Genomic DNA, 18,243 nt, shown 5'->3' with positions numbered 1-18,243 from the left:
AAGGTCCCAGAATTACAGGTCTTCCTCCAGCCCCCTAAATCTCTTGTCCATCTGTAAGAAATAAGGGTAGGAAAGAAAGAAAAATCTATTCAGAATCAAGTGGAATGGCACACGGTGAAAAGCAATGCTGTCCTCCCTTCTCCCTTCTTTGTCTCACCACAGTGATCAGTTTCTGTTGTTCCTTGTAAAGGTCACCTATATGACTTCTGGTAACACACATAGATTTTCTTACTTAAAATACTAGCCGGAGACCATAGACAGTATATGCTCTCTCCTCACTTTACAATATGCGGAAATTAGCGCATCTCTTCCTCTTTCAATGTTTCTTCTCTTTTCCACATCCTAATTTCTGTTACAGTATCATGCACCTTTTATTACCTAATTGTAGATATGTCTTCCATATCAAAGAAAGTCAGTAAATAGTGAACAATATTTTCACTGTGGAACCAGGTAGAGTGATTGAAGACATGTGGAAAGGAATATAATTCTAATCCTGTAGATTTAAAATTTGCTTTTCAAAGAAAAACCTTCCAAGCACCCCAGTCTAATGAAACTTCGAACTTTTTTCTAGAAATCTTCCTTAATTTCTGTGTCAACTTCATCTGGCACCAATATCCATGTAATCGTTGTAATATTCTTTTTTTCACTGTGCTATACTGCTTCAAGAAATTTTAGCAGGATGAGTGTGTAAATGGCAAATTTCAAAAAATGACTTCAATTTGACTTCACTATAGAGTGATAAGTGACTGACATCACCCTTTGATGTAAGACATGATTGCAAATGTTTCACATAAACTAGTGTGTATGTATTTCACATATATGGAATACATATAATACATGTAAAATCTCTAAAGATATGCCCTGTGTGTTGACATAAAGTAGTCTCTAAACATGAATATTCTCTCTAATGTTTGATGAGAAATAAGACTGAGTGCATTCATCATCTCCACTGTTCGACTTTTTTCTGATGTTCTTCAGGACCCAGCAGCCACTTTAGCCCTTAATTCTACTATGGAGCAAACTATGACCATGAGAATCCATAGATATTGCAGAGAAAAAGTGGGAGATGAATGTGGAGAGATTACGTAAATAGAATATAGAGGGGCTCAAGGGAGAAAGGCAAGACTGATGACAAAGGAATATAATACAAAGCAATAATAACTCTCCAGTCATAGAACACTAGTTTTATTTATATTAAACCAAGTGCAAGTAGCACATTGCTGCTGTACTAGGGAGATCTCCTGTCTGTTCTCCTTCCTTTCCTACCTTCCCTAAATAAGGATTCTCAGCAACAGGAAATGGATGTGAAGGGAATAGACTAAAGCCAACCACTGCATATGTTCTACGCCATACTCAAGAATTTTACCTGTTCCCGCCTCTTTCCCCAGTAATAAGACTTCAGACAATGAAAAGCAGTATTTCACTCTAAGAATGACTTGGTGAGATATTTAATCACATTCTTGAGGGGAAGGGTTGATCAAAGTCTAAGTCAGATACTCCTTGGTTACTTTATTATTAGAATTCTTTCAGGGCACCTGGGTGGCTCAGTCGATTAAGTGTCCAAGTTCAGCTCAGGTCATGATCTCACAGTTCGCAAGTTCAAGCCACGCCTCAGGCTTTGCTGATACCTCGGAGCCGGATTCTGTGTCTCCCTGTCTCCCTGCCCCTCTCCTCACACTGTCTCTCAAAAATCAACATCAAGGGGCGCCTGGGTGGCGCAGTCGGTTAAGCGTCCGACTTCAGCCAGGTCACGATCTCGCGGTCCGTGAGTTCGAGCCCCGCATCAGGCTCTGGGCTGATGGCTCAGAGCCTGGAGCCTGTTTCCGATTCTGTGTCTCCCTCTCTCTCTGCCCCTCCCCGTTCATGCTCTGTCTCTCCCTGTCCCAAAAATAAATAAATGTTGAAAAAAAAAAAAAATCAACATCAAAAAGAAAAAAAAAAAAGAATTCTTTCAATCTAGTGAATATATGATAAAGAAACAAAAGTGAGTTTTCCATCCTTTTAACACATGTAACAAATTTTAATTCAAACTTTAGGTTCCCAGAATTTTAAAACAGGAACCTAAGACTATAGGTTCTTACTCCATTGAATTTTAACTCTGTGATGAAAATAAGCTAGTTGCACCTACTTAGAGTAGATAAGAGGTACATGACATTTCTGATCTTTAGTTATGCTACTAGACAACTTCTAAGCCAGACTTCATAAGAAATAGGCTTTGTTGGCCTTTGGTGCAAATGGGTATCTGCTATGTTTTCATTGCCTTGACATCCTACCCAAAGTCTAGAACTTTAACTTTGCAGTTTATTTTCCAGAAAGTGAAAGTCCTCCTGTATATGTAGTTTAGAGACCTTATTTGATTTTGTTGGTTAAATTACAAGCAAGGGAGCAAAGATTTTCATAAAGAACATTTTGTGATTCTTTTGCTGTAAAGAAGAAAAATTCCATCCTTTTTCTTCATTAACTGTTATAATACTCTTGGCTGCTTATCTCATGAGTGGAACACCAGGAAAGGTACTGACTTGATCTGACTGGTGGTACTTTGTATGTCTCCCATCCTGGCTCTCCAGTTGATCTTAGAACTAGTGCCTTAGGGAGAGCAACCACGAAGATAAGGTCAAGGGAAGGCAGGGGACAGACAATGTATCTTTACTCCAAAGCTGGGCCTTCATCACTAATGTTTCAGAAACTTGATCAAAGCCAAGCATTGATCACAAAGTCAGGTTTGGTGGATATGTATCTGGAAAAACCGAAGAGACTATCAAGAAAGAATGGTAATGAGAAAAGGGAGAAAAATTTCAGAAGAGGACAAAGGTGCTTATAATTAAATGCAACTTTATCAACCTAATATATTAAGTGATCTAGTAGTCTTGCGGGATTTCTCTCTCCATGTACCCTCCTCAAGAATACATATTCCAACCTATCTTTGCATCTGTATATTTACTGATATAGCTAAAAAAAAAAAAAAGTAATAAGCCAAGTTAGATTGAGGCTGCCATTTTACCTGGCTTGAGAATATTCATACTTTGTTAACACCTTGCGTAAGGATAGATTGGTGTCCACATCGCCTCATCCTTATCTCTTTTGTGCCTCTTCTGTGATCCCCTCCAGGCTTGCCTATCATATAACCCATCCCCTTCTTTTTGTTTTTACCCTTTTTAAACAGATTTCTTTTCTGTAGCTGTGGCAACATTGAATAGTCTTCTCAGAAACTGACAGATTTGAGCCAAAGTTCGTTTATGCATTTGAGACAGAAACATTAAAAAGAGTAGTAGAGGGTCGACTGGGTGGCTCAGTCGGGTAAGCATCCGACTTTGTCTCAGGTCATGATCCAGTCATGGGTTTGAGCTCTGCATCAGTCTCTGTGCTGATAGCTCAGAGCCTGGAGCCTGCTTTGGATTCTGTCTCCCTCTCTCTCTGCCCCTTCCCCACTCATTCTCTGTCTGTCCCTCTCTCTCAAAAATAATCATTTTAAATAAATAAACAAACAAATAAATAAGTAGTAGAATATGTGTAGTACTCATTAAGACAGTATAATAAAACATCCACTTAAATTGCACCCAGGCCAAACCAGCAGTATAAACCATCTTTTTTTGTTTTCCTCTGTATTCTGTAACTTGCATTAGACTGTATATTTGGGAGAGTAACAGAGTGTATCTTTTGATATTTGTATATCCAGTGCCTAATATAGTTCTTGGAATTTTTGTTGAATAAATAAATGAATGATTTGAATAATCAATATGAACTGACTTTAAATGTTGGAGGGACTTGAGTTATGAGGAAAATGCAGAAGAAAGTCTGCCCTCTTTGTTCACTTCCATTGACTTTGCTCTAAGAACAACCATGGTCTTTTCAGTATTATTTTGGGACTCTTGCTTTTTCATTTGGAAGTAAAAAGCACAAGCAGGAAAGAGAAGAAAAGTTCATGAATCAGGGCATAATGTAGTGGGAATCTGAGATTCTAAAGATTGAAAATAAAAGCCTACTGGGGTCACCAACTTTATTAACCTCTCCTGTAGCTCCTGATAGTTCGGTTAAAAAAAAAATTTTTTTTTTAGTGTTTATCAACCTATATAATGAAATGGTACCACCCTCCAGTTGCAGGCTTCTTTTAAGACCAGTTCCAGTGATTTCATTACCTAGTATCTAATACAGAATCCACCTAGAGCCTGCTTTGTGCTAGATCAAATCCCCCCTGTCTTTCTTGACTGCTCTTGTCTGAGTCTCTAGCTAGTGTAGGTGGGAAAGCCAGAGATTAATCACAAGATTTGGTTTGCCTATTGTTGATCATTCTGAACCAATAAAAACTACATTGGGAGTTTTAAATTGTATTCTAACCCCCTTTTAATTTTATTTTATTTATTCATTTTTTTACTCAGCATATTTGGGATTGAGAAGCCTATATGTAATTTGTGTGTGTGTGTGTGTGTGTGTGTGTGTGCATTAAATAAGCTGACTGAATGTATACTGTTTACAAAGGATGATGCAGGCTCTAGGTGATATAAAAGTAAATGCCATTTGGTCCTTGTCTTCAAACAGTATATTGACTGATACTGACAAGTGTCCTATACTCTGAGATATGATATAATATCATATGAAGTCATATAGAACCATGACAATGGCACCTGGCTGGTAAGCATGTGACTCATAATCTCAGGGTCATTAGTTCAAGCCCCACATTGTGCATGGAGCCTACTTAAAATAAAGAATAAAAAAAGAACCATGGCAGGGCAATTAATTGAGGAAAAAGCTGCTCTTCTCCAAATAAAATCTCTCATCTTTCCCTTATGAAAGACTAAGTAAATGTCAAGCATAGAAGAATCTAATAAAAGAATAAATCAAAGAACACCTCGTTTTTATTTTTTTTTTTTTATTTTTTTTTTTTTCTGTAATTTATTGACAAATTGGTTTCCATACAACACCCAGTGCTCATCCCAAAAGGTGCCCTCCTCAATACCCATCACCCACCCTCTCCTCCCTCCCACCCCCCATCAACCCTCAGTTTAGAACACCTCGTTTTTAAATCCAGTGGTCATTCATCAAACATTTGTGAGTTACTGTAACTAATGTGTATTAATATAGCACTTTTGCTGACATTAGTGCATTTAACACAACTGTGAACTACATACAAAGAGGTTGGAAAACATTTACAACATAAATTTAGCATGTACAATATATGAGAGGTACAAATCAGTAAGAAATGAAAACTTAGTTTTTTTTTAATTGGCAAAGGATATGAGTACAGTTCACAGAAGAGGAGTTCTAAATAGCCAATTAATGATATTCAAATTCACCCTTGGGAAATGTAGACTAAATAAAAATTTGACCCCTCATCTCACCTATCAGACTGGCAAAAAATTAAATTTTAACAAGCATGCAAAGAAGGAAGTATTTTTAACTGTTGGTTGTTAAAACTTCCAGCATTTTTAGAGGGCAATTTGATATACCAAAATCTACCGAAATCCAAATATCTAATTAAAGTTCTTTGAGCCTCTGACCAACAATTAATTCTACTTTGAAGTGCCTATCCAACAAAGTACTCGCACATGTACCCAAAGCTGTAAGCACAAGGATCATTAAAGTACTGTTTATAATAGTCAGAAAGAATGCATTAAATGTGAAGCCTAATGTGTACTGAACAAGAAGCCTAAATGTATACTGATAAGCAAATGTTTAATAAATTGTTATACCCTAAATATTGTGCAGCCATTGAGGTCAGGTAAATATAAAGGTCCTACGTGAATAGATTGCTAAGATACAATGTTAAGTGAAAATGCCATTTTATAAAACATTTACAAATATTTTGGAGTATGTATGCATTTTTATGTAGGCTTCTAAAATGCCTAAGTCTAAATTATCTAAAATGTGCCTGTGATAAATCTAGTAGGTAAGATAGAAACCAGATCCTTATCTGACTTCTATTCAGTTTTTCTCCTACAGTTTATTGCGTTTCTCTGTTAACTTTTTAGCTCAGTAATCCTTCATTGTTCATAGTATTTTCTTTTCATTTAGCAACAAATTAGGAATTGTTATTGAAATAAACTCAACATATCCTCTTGTGACTTGAGGCAACATTTTCAATGACCATTTATGATAAATGTCTTCAAGTAGTCTAAAACATGAATCTTTCATCTTGACAGAAACTACCTTAACATATTGGCCTCACGTAAGGATTTTGCATTTATTGGATTTGGGTTTTTTTCATTATGCAGGACCTGCATGCTCAAACCAAAACCTGCCAATATATGTGGGCCACCCACTTCTTCCTCTATTGTTCTCATTCTCAGTAGCCATTTTCTATCCATCTGGAAGGAAAGGGTATTAAGGTAGTCTCACTTCCCATGTAGCTTTTTGCCAAGCAGAGTTTTGAATTTCTTAGACTTCCTTATTATTCTTCTTTAATAGTGGAAGTAACTGGACTAGGACCAAATGGTTCCAAGCTGTGACATTTGCAAGGGCTCATTGAGAGCTACCACCGAACTGGCCAAACTTTGATCAAAGCGAAATGTTCTGGTCTTTTCCTTCAGAGAGTTAGCACTCCGGTTTAGAATGTTGCTTATAGAAGATTATTTTGTTTTCTTTTGAACTTTTCATAAAAAGCAGCTTAATAGATGGAAGGTTTTATAGTTATCATGATATTTCACTTGAAAATATTTTTGAACACGAGACCTTGCAAGGATATGGATTTTTCTGTCTAAGCTCGTTAAACACTCGCTTTATGCTGATTTCCTGTTTTCTCATATTTGAGATAATTTTGCTCTTGTTTAAGACAGTTTTTAGACTGAAACAGATCCCTTCTATTTTTTAACCCTTCGAGTATAATTGACAATCTGCAAACTTTTAAGTATAATTGAAAATCTGCATATGTAGACTTGGGATTTTAATACTAGAATTTTAAAACTTCTATAATTCTGTCTTGCTGACTTAAAAATGCTATGCCTTTCTTTCTTGATCTGTTCATATATTTTACCTTTGAGTGTCTCTGTGTAAAAGCGGTGAGTAGAGTCGGTTTACTCTTTTTGGTTAGCTCTGCGCCCTTGTGGGATTATCTATGTCATTATAGTGCTCATATGTAATGTCTTAGAAAGATAATAAGGTATTGAGTGCTCTTTGCCAGGTTTGAGTTCAATGTTATACATGTATTTTCTCATGTAACCATCACAGCAATCTTTGGAAGTAGGTAAAATTATTCCTGCTTGACAGATGATGAAACTATGGCTCAGAAAGGGTAGTCTGTATAACTAGCGAGATGCAGAACTGGCTGTTGAATTTAGATTTATCACGTTCAGAATCCTGTGCCCTTAATTTCTTCATGTCATGCCATCTCCCAGAACATTCCAGGAGGAAGTTTCTCTATGAAGGCCATAAAAACACTGGCTCATTTCCTCATTTTGTTATTTCCCCATTTTTATTTTTGCATTTTTCTACTTTTATGATGGAAATGGCTCCAGAAGATGCAAAAACCACTCGTTGAGTGTTTATCTAGCTTTGTAGAAATCTGCTGCTGTCCAGGTGGCTGTCATTTGTACCTCTGTCCCTGTCCTTTGTAATTCCCTTGCAAGGCAGTTTGCTTGCATTGGAATTTGATTCATTGTATTCTTAACATTTCTAATGCTATAATATCTGTATAAATATACATATTTATATAAAAATATATATAAATATGTATATTTATATAAAATATATGTATATGTATATTTATATATATACTTTATATCCATATAAATATAGAGTGTTTTCTATGTCAATTCTGCTTATCTAAAATAACAAAATCTTGCAACTACAAAACCTAACCACTTTAACCTAAGAATCTTCTCTTCAGGATCATATCACTTGTAACTTCCTGGTGTGTTTCATATTCCAGTTTTCTCTGGGTGTAAATTCTATAACTTCTACAATTTGAGGCTAAAGAAAACTTCCAGCAAATATAGAATAAAGAAGAGTAGACACATATGTACCTGATAGTTTGTTTTGATGCACCTGTAGTTTTGGTAATAAAAGTGTCTTATATTGGTTTTCCTTTCCATTATAAACTAGATTTAATTTGGCAGTGACGTGTTTTCTTCTTTGTGTTCAAAGGGCAGCCATTCTACCAAAGTGGAAGCTGTGGTCAGAACTCTGATGAGAATCCAGCTCAGAGACCCGGGCGCTAAAGCACTGGTCTTCTCAACGGTACAGTCAACCATGTTCTTCCTTGGTCTTGGCTCACACTGGCTTTCTGGCTCTAATCAGCTTATATCTGAGAATGCATGTTTAATGTTTACCCTCATATAGTAGAGATTTAGAATTACTGTTAGATTTTCCATGTTCATGTTTTATTTTCCTATGTCCATAGGATAGAATTATTTTTAGAGGAATTTGGTGATGCTTCACAAGGCAATTTCTACAGCTACATGTCCTGTTTGTGGTTTATGAGGATTTTCTGGTATTAATATGTTAAAAATTAGAACCTATAACCTGGAAAGTCTCATTTCACAAATGAAATTGGTTGTTTAAGAAAAAATCTGCTGAATAAAATATTGAGTAAAGGGGCGTTCACTTTTGAATGTCCCCTCTCTGTAAAAAGAGCGTTCATACTATTCTTCCTTTCTGTTCTTATATTCTAATAATTAAATTTTTGCCTGCTGCTCATTAAAAAAAATATGAGTAAAAATTCTAGTTTTCATTTCTAAAAGGTAAGCAACTATATCCGTTAAGCACTCCATTATTTATTTGATATTATTTCTCTTTATCTTAACTTCATTTCCCAAAGGCAGTCATGTTTTTTACCCTGTCTTTAACCAGCATTTGATCTCAAAAAAAAAAAAAAAAAAAACTATAGAACTAAATAATATTGATGGTACTACATTTGAAGATTTTTTTTTCTGAATTCTGAGGTACAAAAGTTATTTTCATTTAGTCCCTTTTCAACTCCTTTTTATGTGAAAGCTATGTGTAAATATTTGTTTTCTTATTGTTTTATGTGTTCTAGTGGCAAGACGTATTAGATATTATTTCAAAAGCCCTCACTGACAACAACATGGAATTTGCTCAGATCAGCCGTGTTAAGACATTTCAGGTATGTCAAGAAGATTTTACTTGCGTTTGGGGAGGTGGGGATTTAGTTGCAAATTTAAACTGCTGCTAACTAGGTTACTTCCATTTATTGTCTTGTGTAAGGGTTTGAGTTATTGATTATAAAATTAACATTCAAAAGCAAGGTGGAGAAACTATAATTTTTTTATCTGTTCAGTTATACCTATAGCAAGATCATTTTTTTCTTTTTTAAGATCTTCTGACTTGAGGGTGTTGGCTTTAATAGAGGAGACAGCCTGGGATTCACCTTTTGAACAGACAGGGCCATCTTGCCAGGATTAAGTTCTCAAGACACTGCATCAGGCAAAACTATATGGCCCAAGTCCTCACATGACACTCAGCATGACAGGCACACACCCTGAGAGTCAAAAAACAAAAAGACCAAGTGAAAATGTAGCAGATTTCATACCTCTGACCTCATCCTCACTCTTAACACACTCCTCCTCTCTCTCTTTCCTGGAAGCTCATGTAGTTTAATCTGTATCCATCACATACATGTATCTTTTGCCTCCACCGTATCGCAGTGAACAAGAGGGCTTATGTGATACTTTTCCTCATGAAGTCAAACAACAAGTTTACATTTTCTAAAATTAATAATTTTACATTTACTTGTCTTAATTATGACATTTCACAATGACCTGGATACCACTAGTCTTCTTTAATATGAGCTATAATATACCACTCTTATTTTTAACTGATGCAGCTAAAATTTAAATGTACCTTTCTTTTTTTAGGAGAACCTCTCAGCATTTAAACATGATCCCCAAATCAATATTTTGCTGCTGCCCCTGCACACAGGTTCTAACGGATTAACTATCATTGAAGCAACTCATGTTCTCTTGGTGGAGCCCATTTTGAACCCTGCCCACGAGCTTCAGGCCATTGGGAGGGTGCACCGAATTGGACAGACCAAGTAAGGACTAAAATTAACATCGCTTACTTTTGCTTCAAGTTTTTAAGATACAAATCAGTGTTTAAGCTCTTCATTTATGTTCATTAAACCTATTCATTAATTATTTCCTTATGTATTAAATTTTCCAAGTATCATTATATGACCAACAGACGTTTTGCGATTTCCAGCCCTCCCTACTCGAGCAAATCCCAAATTCTCCCAGTTTTTGTCTTCAAACTCTACCCTGATCACTTTACCAAAACAGTTTCTTAAAATATTTAAGACAGCTGCAGAGTTGAAGATATCCGTTGTGACTTTGAGAAGAATTGATTTTTGATTGTCTAAAGTAGCCTGTATTTAAAAAAGGCAGATCTCATTCATGACCCCTTTTAAATTCTTCCCCTTAAGGGGGCGCCTGGGTGGCTCAGTCAGTTGGGCGTCCGACTTCAGCTCAGGTCATGATCTCGTGGTCTGTGAGTTCGAGCCCCACGTCGGGCTCTGTGCTGACAGTTCAGATCCTGGAGTCTGTTTCAGATTCTGTGTCTCCCTCTCTCTCTGACCTTCCCCCGTTCATGCTCTGTCTCTCTCTCTCTCAAAAATGAATAAATGTTAAAAAAAATTTTTTTTTTTTTTTTAATTCTTCCCCTTAGGGAAAGACAGTCCCATAGGTCCACTCTGAGAAATAATTAGATTTAGTTTAGACCCAAAGCAAACCTAATAGTGAATACTATGTAATATCTACTACTTTTATTCAAATATTAGAATAGAAAACTATCCTTCATAAGACCTCTTAGATGTATTACCTCCTAGATATTAGATGCCTTGAATGTTTAGAAAAAATCCATACTGAGTACTCATTAAATAAATGTTGTTTGAGCAGCAACTATATGTCATGCATTATTCTAGATACTGAAGACTCAAACTGAGTAAGACATAACCTACTCCCCCAAGGAAATCACTGTGTAGTACCAGAAACAGAAGATTTGACATACTGCAGTAGAATGTGCAAAAATACATTAGAAGTACCGTGTAACAAAAGGGGCTGATCGGTTGTGCCTCGAAAGTCACAGAAGGTTTCATTGGGTTGAGTCTTGAAGAAATAATTATTTCAACGTTGGGCTAGAAAAGGGTGATCTCACAACCAAAGAGAGTTGCATGTGCAGGAACACAGAGCAGATAAACGCCATGATATTCCTAGGAACTGGAAGGAGTTTGGGATTGCTGGGGTATAGAGCCTGCGGAGAGGAATGGCAGGGGATCTGATCTTATGTGCCCTACTCAAAACGCTGAAGAGCCTTGTAAGCAATAGCCAAGAGAGCAAATGAGGGCTTTTAACTTTTAGCAGGCAAGAGACATGTTCATCAAATTAACCCTTAGTAAAATATGGCAAGGTAACATAACTGATAAATGCATGCTTGTTCTAAGCCCTGTTGAGTATCATTTAAAATGCAGTTATGTCTTACTATGTTGTTTTTTTGGTTTGTTTTTTCTTACACTTTTAAACATTGACCTCTCATCTTTTCAGTGTTTTCCAAGGCATAGACTAGACGCAGCTCATATGTAAGACCACAGTCCAAAAAGACCGTTCAACACTACTTGACTCATCTTACTATGCTTCCCTAGTAAATAGATTTTTCCACTTTCTGAAGAGATGGTCGTAAAAGTCTTCTGTATCTTCCTGCTCCCCACTGATGGCAGTCTTGCCTCACATGTGCAAAACAGATACCTCAGATTTGAAGCATCTCATCTTTCCATCACCAACCTGAGCAGTCTGCCTGCATCGGTACCCACATACCTCCTTCAGCAAATTGTCATTGAGCACCTTCTGTGTGCCAGGCACTGTTCTAAGTATTTGAGATGCCCTTGTGGAACTTAAATTCTAGTTATAAGACAGCCGGTAGAGAGATGGTAAACAATAAGCAGAAGTAAAACATCTACTAAGTTAGGAGCTGGAAAAATAGAGCAGGGTAAGGAGGATTAAGAGGGCATTGGCTGGGCAGGATGGCATGCAATATTTTTATGGAGAAGTTAACATCTGAACAAAGAGTTGAAAGAGATGTGAAAGTCATGCAGGTGTCATGGAGAGTAATATTCACGTAGAAAGCACACTCAGTGCAAAGACCCTAAGTCAGAGGTGTGCTGGGTACATTTGAGGAATAGCAAGGAGCCAGGGTTGCTAAAGTAGAATAAGCAAAGCGGAGAGAAGTAGGAGATGAAGTCAGAGAGCCGGTAGGGGAGGAGATGGTCTGATTCGAGGGTAAGAGAGAATAGGGTTTTATTTATTTATGAACAAACACTTATCTAACACAGAGGGGTTAAGTCACTTGTCCAAGGTCACATAGCTAGCAAAAGTGGTGGCGGGTTTCAAACAGCTGCTCTGCCTCCCCAGTCCGTGCCTGTAAGCACAGCACACAGCTGCCTTTGCATTGCTGGTAGGACTTGCAGCAACGTTTATTTATTAGAGAGACAGAGAGAGACAGAGCGTGAGCATGGGAGGGACAGAGAGAGAGAGACACAGAATCTGAAGCAGGCTCCAGCTCTGAGCTGTCAGTACAGAGCCCGACTCGGGGCTCGAACTCACAAACCGCGAGATCATGACCTGAGCTGAAGTTGGAAGCTTAACCCACTGAGCCACCCAGGCACCCTGGTAGGACTCGTATTTTGAGCAGTTTTGCCGCAAAGAGCAGAGAAAGGGAAGAGTATGAGATCAAGAGGGGTTTTTCGTTGTTGTTTTTCCTTTCATATGGGAGAAATAAAGGAATGGTTCATTAAAGACGGAACAACTAGTAAAGCAAGAGAGGAGAGAGTGTAAAACAACACTCAAGTGCAGGCATTGGTCGTAGGTGGGCATTGGGATGTTTCCTCAGTAGCAAAAAGCAGGAAGGCACAGTATGTTCCCTCCCTTCTGTCACAGCCGGGGGAGTGTCCCTTTTCTTTCAAAAGCCAGCCTTTCCACTTGTCATGGGTGCCATCCGTTCTCCTACTCTCTCAAGGGCATTCCTCTTGTAACACATGACCACATAAATATGTCTTAGTATCACCCATCTGTAGAAACACACCCCTGTATTCCACCTCCATCCACTTCCTTACCCCTCCGCTCTCGGCCTTTCTGGTGGGGTTTTGGTCCTCACCGTGCCACCAAAATAAGGTTTCAAAATGCTATTAATGACCTACTTCTTGCCAGTGGTCCCTGAGGGCTCTTTTTTTCTCATCTATGCTTCCTAAATGAGTTCATCCAGTCGTAGAGCTCTAAGTAGCACTTACGCGCTGATGACTCTCAGACGCATGTCCCTGGTCCAGACATGCCCCTTCAGCTCCCGTCTCAGACCCGCACACCCAGTTCTGCCACTTCACACATATCTGGACTCCACCTCCCCTTGGATACCTAGCTTATGGAAAACTCCGGTTTCCCATAGGCTGCGCTCCCACCCACCCCAAGCCCTCCCCATCTTATAGTCTGCCTCTCTCATGCGTAGTTTCTCAGACCAGAGGTCTAGGACTCTTCCAGATTTGTCTCTTTGTCCACACGTCCACACCATCACTGAAGTCTTGCCAGTTCTACCTGCCAGCTCTATCTTGCCAGACATTCCAAATCTTCTGCTACGTACTGTTGCCACTGATCCAACCAGAGTACAGCCCACCCCTTACCTGGACTCTGACAGAACTCCTTAACTTTTGCTACCTAATAGTTCATCCCCCATGCAGGAGCCAAAGAGATGTCTAAAGTATAAGCGAGTACAAATGAAATCACGCCTAAAACCCATGGATGGCTTCCCCCCATAACCACAATAAAAATCCGGATTCCTGCCATGTCCCTCCAGACCCTACACGACCTGGTCCCTGCCTACCTCTGCAATCTCACTTCCACTCTCTACCCCTCCATTACAGTACCCTTCCGCCACGCCAGCCTTCCTTGTGCCCTTCAGACATTTTAGGCTTGTTTCAAGCGTGTTTCAAGAGCTTGCATTTACTTATTGTTTCTTCTGTTTGGATGCTCTTCCTGCTTCTCCTTTGCTGAGTGGCCTCCTTCCCATCGGTCACGTTTTAACTCATATGTCTCAGCTGCCTTGTGTCATTATCTGTACGATCTGATTTATGTGTTTATTGTGTGTCTCCCCTTGTTCAAATGTCAGTTCATTAAGGCTAGTTTGTTTTATTCACTGCTGACCGCCCCCCCCCCCAGCACACTGATGAGTACCTACCAGGTGGCACTAAGTGACTGATGAATGTAGCATATAATATGTGAAATCTTGTTTGTCCTAATTAGTTTTAAGATGTTTTTGAATGTATCATTGTTATGTACCTTCTAGACCTACTATTGTACACAGATTCTTAATTAAGGCAACAATAGAAGAAAGAATGCAAGCCATGCTGAAAACTGCTGAGAAGAGGTAGGTAACGCTTTATCCAAGCCCCTGAGCGTTTCCTGTTTACATGACATCGTGTGAGTGTTTGGGACTTCTTCACTTAGATGACCACTTAGTCAACCAAAAAATATTAAGTGCAAATACTTTTAAAAGCAAGATGGGACATTTTACCCCGTAATGCTCTGGCATCCTATATTTGATTTAATTTGTTAATAGGGATTGTAATGTGTAAAAATATTTAAACGTCCTACTTTTCTTTGCCGTATTGGATTACTTTTTAAAGAAATCTATCTTTATGCCCCACCTGACAGCCTTAGTCTGGTATCTGTGAAAGGAAACTTACAGTGTTTCTTTATACATCACACACCTTAGTTACATACACAGAGGAAGATCTGGACTTAAAACTCAGCTGGGAATTGTGAGATTAGTTCCAAAGGCACAACAGAAGCAGAGAGACCAGAGTAGCCTTAATTTTAAAAACTTAACTTTAGAATTATAAAACTTTCTAATATTGATTCTATAATTTCCTATAAAGTCATTTTGAAAATATAAACCAATGGCTTACTACATCCTTATGAAATAGGTAATGGTTGGAAGATACAAAAGAATAATTGCCCTAGAAGGGATGTCTCTACAGAGGTAGTGTGCATAGCAAAGAAACCATTTGAAACCAGAAGTTTCCTTCCATCTGTGGTTTAATGGGAAGGGAAGAGTCTGCCTTGAAAGCTGTTTGCATCAGACATGAAGGCTTTTTGTTCATGTTTCCATGTGGAACAGAATTCAGTGATTATAGTTAAGCCACTTAAATGACATACCAGTTAGAAGAGCTGTTGAAATTGTCTTGAAATACACTAACTTTTGATAGTAAGAAGGTAAATTGTAAGGTGAGAGCCTTCGTAGCTGTTGGCATAGGTTTTATTTCTTTGTTTTATTAATCATGGAGAGAAAAGACATTTTATAACAAAGCCTGAAAATACTGTATGGAAGTCTTCCCTAATTTTGACAAGAAGTAATAATGATCCTGTCACCAACTTTCTACTCAGAGTTTCTGGCTCACTTACAAACACTTATCAACAAATACGGTTTTACATTATAAGAATATTATATTCTTATCTCATAATGTCTTAGATTATTACAGGACTAGAGCAAAATATAAGACAAATATAATCATTTATTCCTTGGTTTCTTTCTGACTCTACTCACTTGGAAAATCCTGCAGTCACACGAACTCATCGGTGAAGCATCCAGAGGCCTCTGTCTTAACCTTGGCTGATCTGGCAGACCTGTTTACCAAAGAAACTGAAGAACTTGAATGAAGTACACTTGATTCAATCCACAGACTTTAATGTATTTAAATTTTTTCATAGCTTATAGAGCAAAGTTATAAGTAAAAACTCCAGTAGATGTCAGTAAATACACTGTTCTTCATTGAATGAATTTCTTTCTTTTTTTTAGTTGTACAGTGTCCTAGTAGTTACTGAGTCCTTTCCAATATCTTGTTTCCAAAAGATCTATAAAGATTTTTAATTTTACACTCCTAATAAAACATTTATTTTTTGCCCCAAAGAATATCTATATCTGATAAGGCGAGGGAATTAAGAGAGGTAACGTGTACTTTTTTTTTTTTTTTTTTTTTTTTTGATCAGTCTTAAAAAGAGTTGGAGGAAGGGAGAAAAGTAAAGTGATCTGGTTTTATATGACCTAGTATATCTGACCCACATAGATCTCAGTTTTGGAAGGGCCTTCGGTATCTTTAGCACATGATTCACCAATATGTTGCTAGTAGTATTTAAAGTACATGGTAAATTATATTAACTCCTAGTTATTTGAGTAGTTTTAGACTGTAACTCCATGCATAGTAACTTTACAGTAATACAACTCCTAACAATAAGTTAATATTAGGCAAGTAATTTCTTTCTCTGTGTGTTGCTACTAAAAATTGAAACATTGAACACTTCTTATTTCTATGATGTGTTAGGTAGTGTCAGCGTAAGCAGTGAACTTTAGCATTTTAAGTATATTCATATTTACCGTAAAATGATCTAAACTGCTTTCTCTACTTTTAATTTTTCTTATCGTTAAGTTTTTACTTGTTTTAAGATCGATGTGTCTGTAAATATTGCAAGTTTTATAATTTTAGTTCTTAATCATTATAACATGGAAATTATGGCAGGGTTTTGTGGGGGTTTTTTAGTTTTTTTGTTTTGTTTTTTATCATTATTATACTGATGTTTTGGGTTCTTTTCCTTTCCCGTGTTCTTGGGAAACTAGACTTTTAACCACTGGTATCTAACTTTGTGATAATTTGTTATTTTATTTCACTAGGACTTCTCTCAAGGACTAGTATTTGATCTTTGGAACAAGAGAATGTCATATTTACATAAGCAAATAATTGCAACTGATAACAACTGAGTGTTTCTTCTTCTGTGAAGAATTAATGGACTTTGAAGTCACTAAAGAAGGAGTAGCTTGTTTTATCCTAGCCATTTGATGTAACACAGAGGTTCTTGTTTTGTTTTCTTTGAGCCTTCAGAGTTTTAAATGACCCTCAGGACTCATTAGCTCCTACTCAGCTGCCCAGAAAACTGTAATAGAAATATCCCTTATATCATATTTGTCCAAGAAGCTTTGGTGCTTAGTTAAGGTGCATTTTCTTATTCTAGGTTTATAGGGTGACATAATTCAACTGAAGAAAACACACACATGTTTTTGGTGCTTATTCCTCAGTTGAAGGAAGATATGCATCAATTCTTTTATATGAAATTAAACAAAACTATTATTTTTGTAGCTCTTTACATATTACAAAGAGCTTTCCTATACATTCACATTCAGCTTTAATTTGCCCAATAATCCTGTGAAGTTGATATAACTATTATCATTCCTGTTTTGAAGTTGGAGAACCAAGGTTCAGAAATACAGAGAGCCATGCTTGTGACACGTAGCAAGGAAGCAGTGGAACCCAGGTCCCCTACTCCACATCTCATGGTCTTTCTGTAAATCCTGTGTCATACTGAGATTCAGAAGGTCCATGGTTGTAATTTAATGATGAGCATGTTTCAGTATTTCTGTTTGTTTCCTAGTATTCCTTTTTGAGCTAAAGTTTTAGGGAAAACAATTTGATATGCTTCAATTTTGTAAAAAAAGAAAAAAAATATATATATAAATATACCTATCTGTATTAGAAAAAAACCGTTCTTATTTATTTCTGTAAGATATCATTAATTAAATAAATATTTTAGTGGAAATTGAAACTTGGGGATTTATTAATTTCCGAGCTGCAGAACATACACTATGTTTTTTGTTTTGGTCTCTCAACAAAAGATGTCAAAATTGTTTATACTATAGAATTCCATATTTTATAGACATTTATTTCTTCAAAACAGTTGTGGAAATTCTTCTAGACAGTTGTTCAAAAGAAATACATATTTAATCCCCACGTCTTCTTGGCTGCAAGCAAAGGGCTTTTTTGCTTCCATCCTCTTTCATTTTGTTTTCTAAACTATCACTGTGCTCACAATAGTTGTTCTTTAGTGGGTGCTGTACTAATGAACCAGCAAGAAAAAATGAGATAGTACCAATCCTTAAAGAGCTTAAGCGTATTTGGATCTGAGGAAGAATGAATCCAAGTGAGCTTGTTAGGACTGAAAAGATAGAGTTACATACAGTGTAAAATACATGTGCCTAATTCCATAATCTTTTGTTCAAACCCAGATAGCTTTGCTATGTTTATTGCAGCTTCAGCTTTTCTCTTTGCACGTGATTTTAGCAAAATGATTCTTGCATTTGGTTTTTTAGGAATTCATCCTTTTCATGTCATATTAATAATAACAGACTAAAAACTATTGACATGAGAATTCAACACGTAACCACAAATACTTTACAAATAGTTATCAAACTAACAGTACTCATCAA

At 37.1% G+C, this 18,243-nt stretch overlaps 1 protein-coding gene across 3 annotated transcripts in view; it reads left to right on the top strand.

Annotated features, from left to right (window-relative positions):
• SHPRH (SNF2 histone linker PHD RING helicase) overlaps positions 1-16,918 on the top strand; it is a 94,236-nt gene extending 77,318 nt beyond the window's left edge. For 2 of the 3 annotated variants that reach the window (XM_043592543.1, XM_043592545.1), the window contains exons 26-30: positions 8,077-8,169; positions 8,969-9,055; positions 9,807-9,985; positions 14,275-14,355; positions 15,551-16,918. In XM_043592543.1, coding sequence (XP_043448478.1) covers positions 8,077-8,169; positions 8,969-9,055; positions 9,807-9,985; positions 14,275-14,355; positions 15,551-15,647 — 537 coding nt within the window. In that variant the 3' untranslated portion in view covers positions 15,648-16,918. The remainder of the gene's footprint in view (positions 1-8,076; positions 8,170-8,968; positions 9,056-9,806; positions 9,986-14,274; positions 14,356-15,550) is intronic. The other variant, XM_043592544.1, reaches the window with a different exon arrangement.
• Positions 16,919-18,243: the final 1,325 nt, after the last annotated feature.

Source organism: Prionailurus bengalensis, chromosome B2, assembly GCF_016509475.1.
Source record: "Prionailurus bengalensis isolate Pbe53 chromosome B2, Fcat_Pben_1.1_paternal_pri, whole genome shotgun sequence".
Classification (NCBI taxonomy): Eukaryota; Metazoa; Chordata; class Mammalia; order Carnivora; family Felidae; genus Prionailurus; species Prionailurus bengalensis.
The sequence above is the reverse complement of the archived record's forward strand: the minus strand, read 5'-3'. Positions and strand labels throughout refer to the sequence as shown.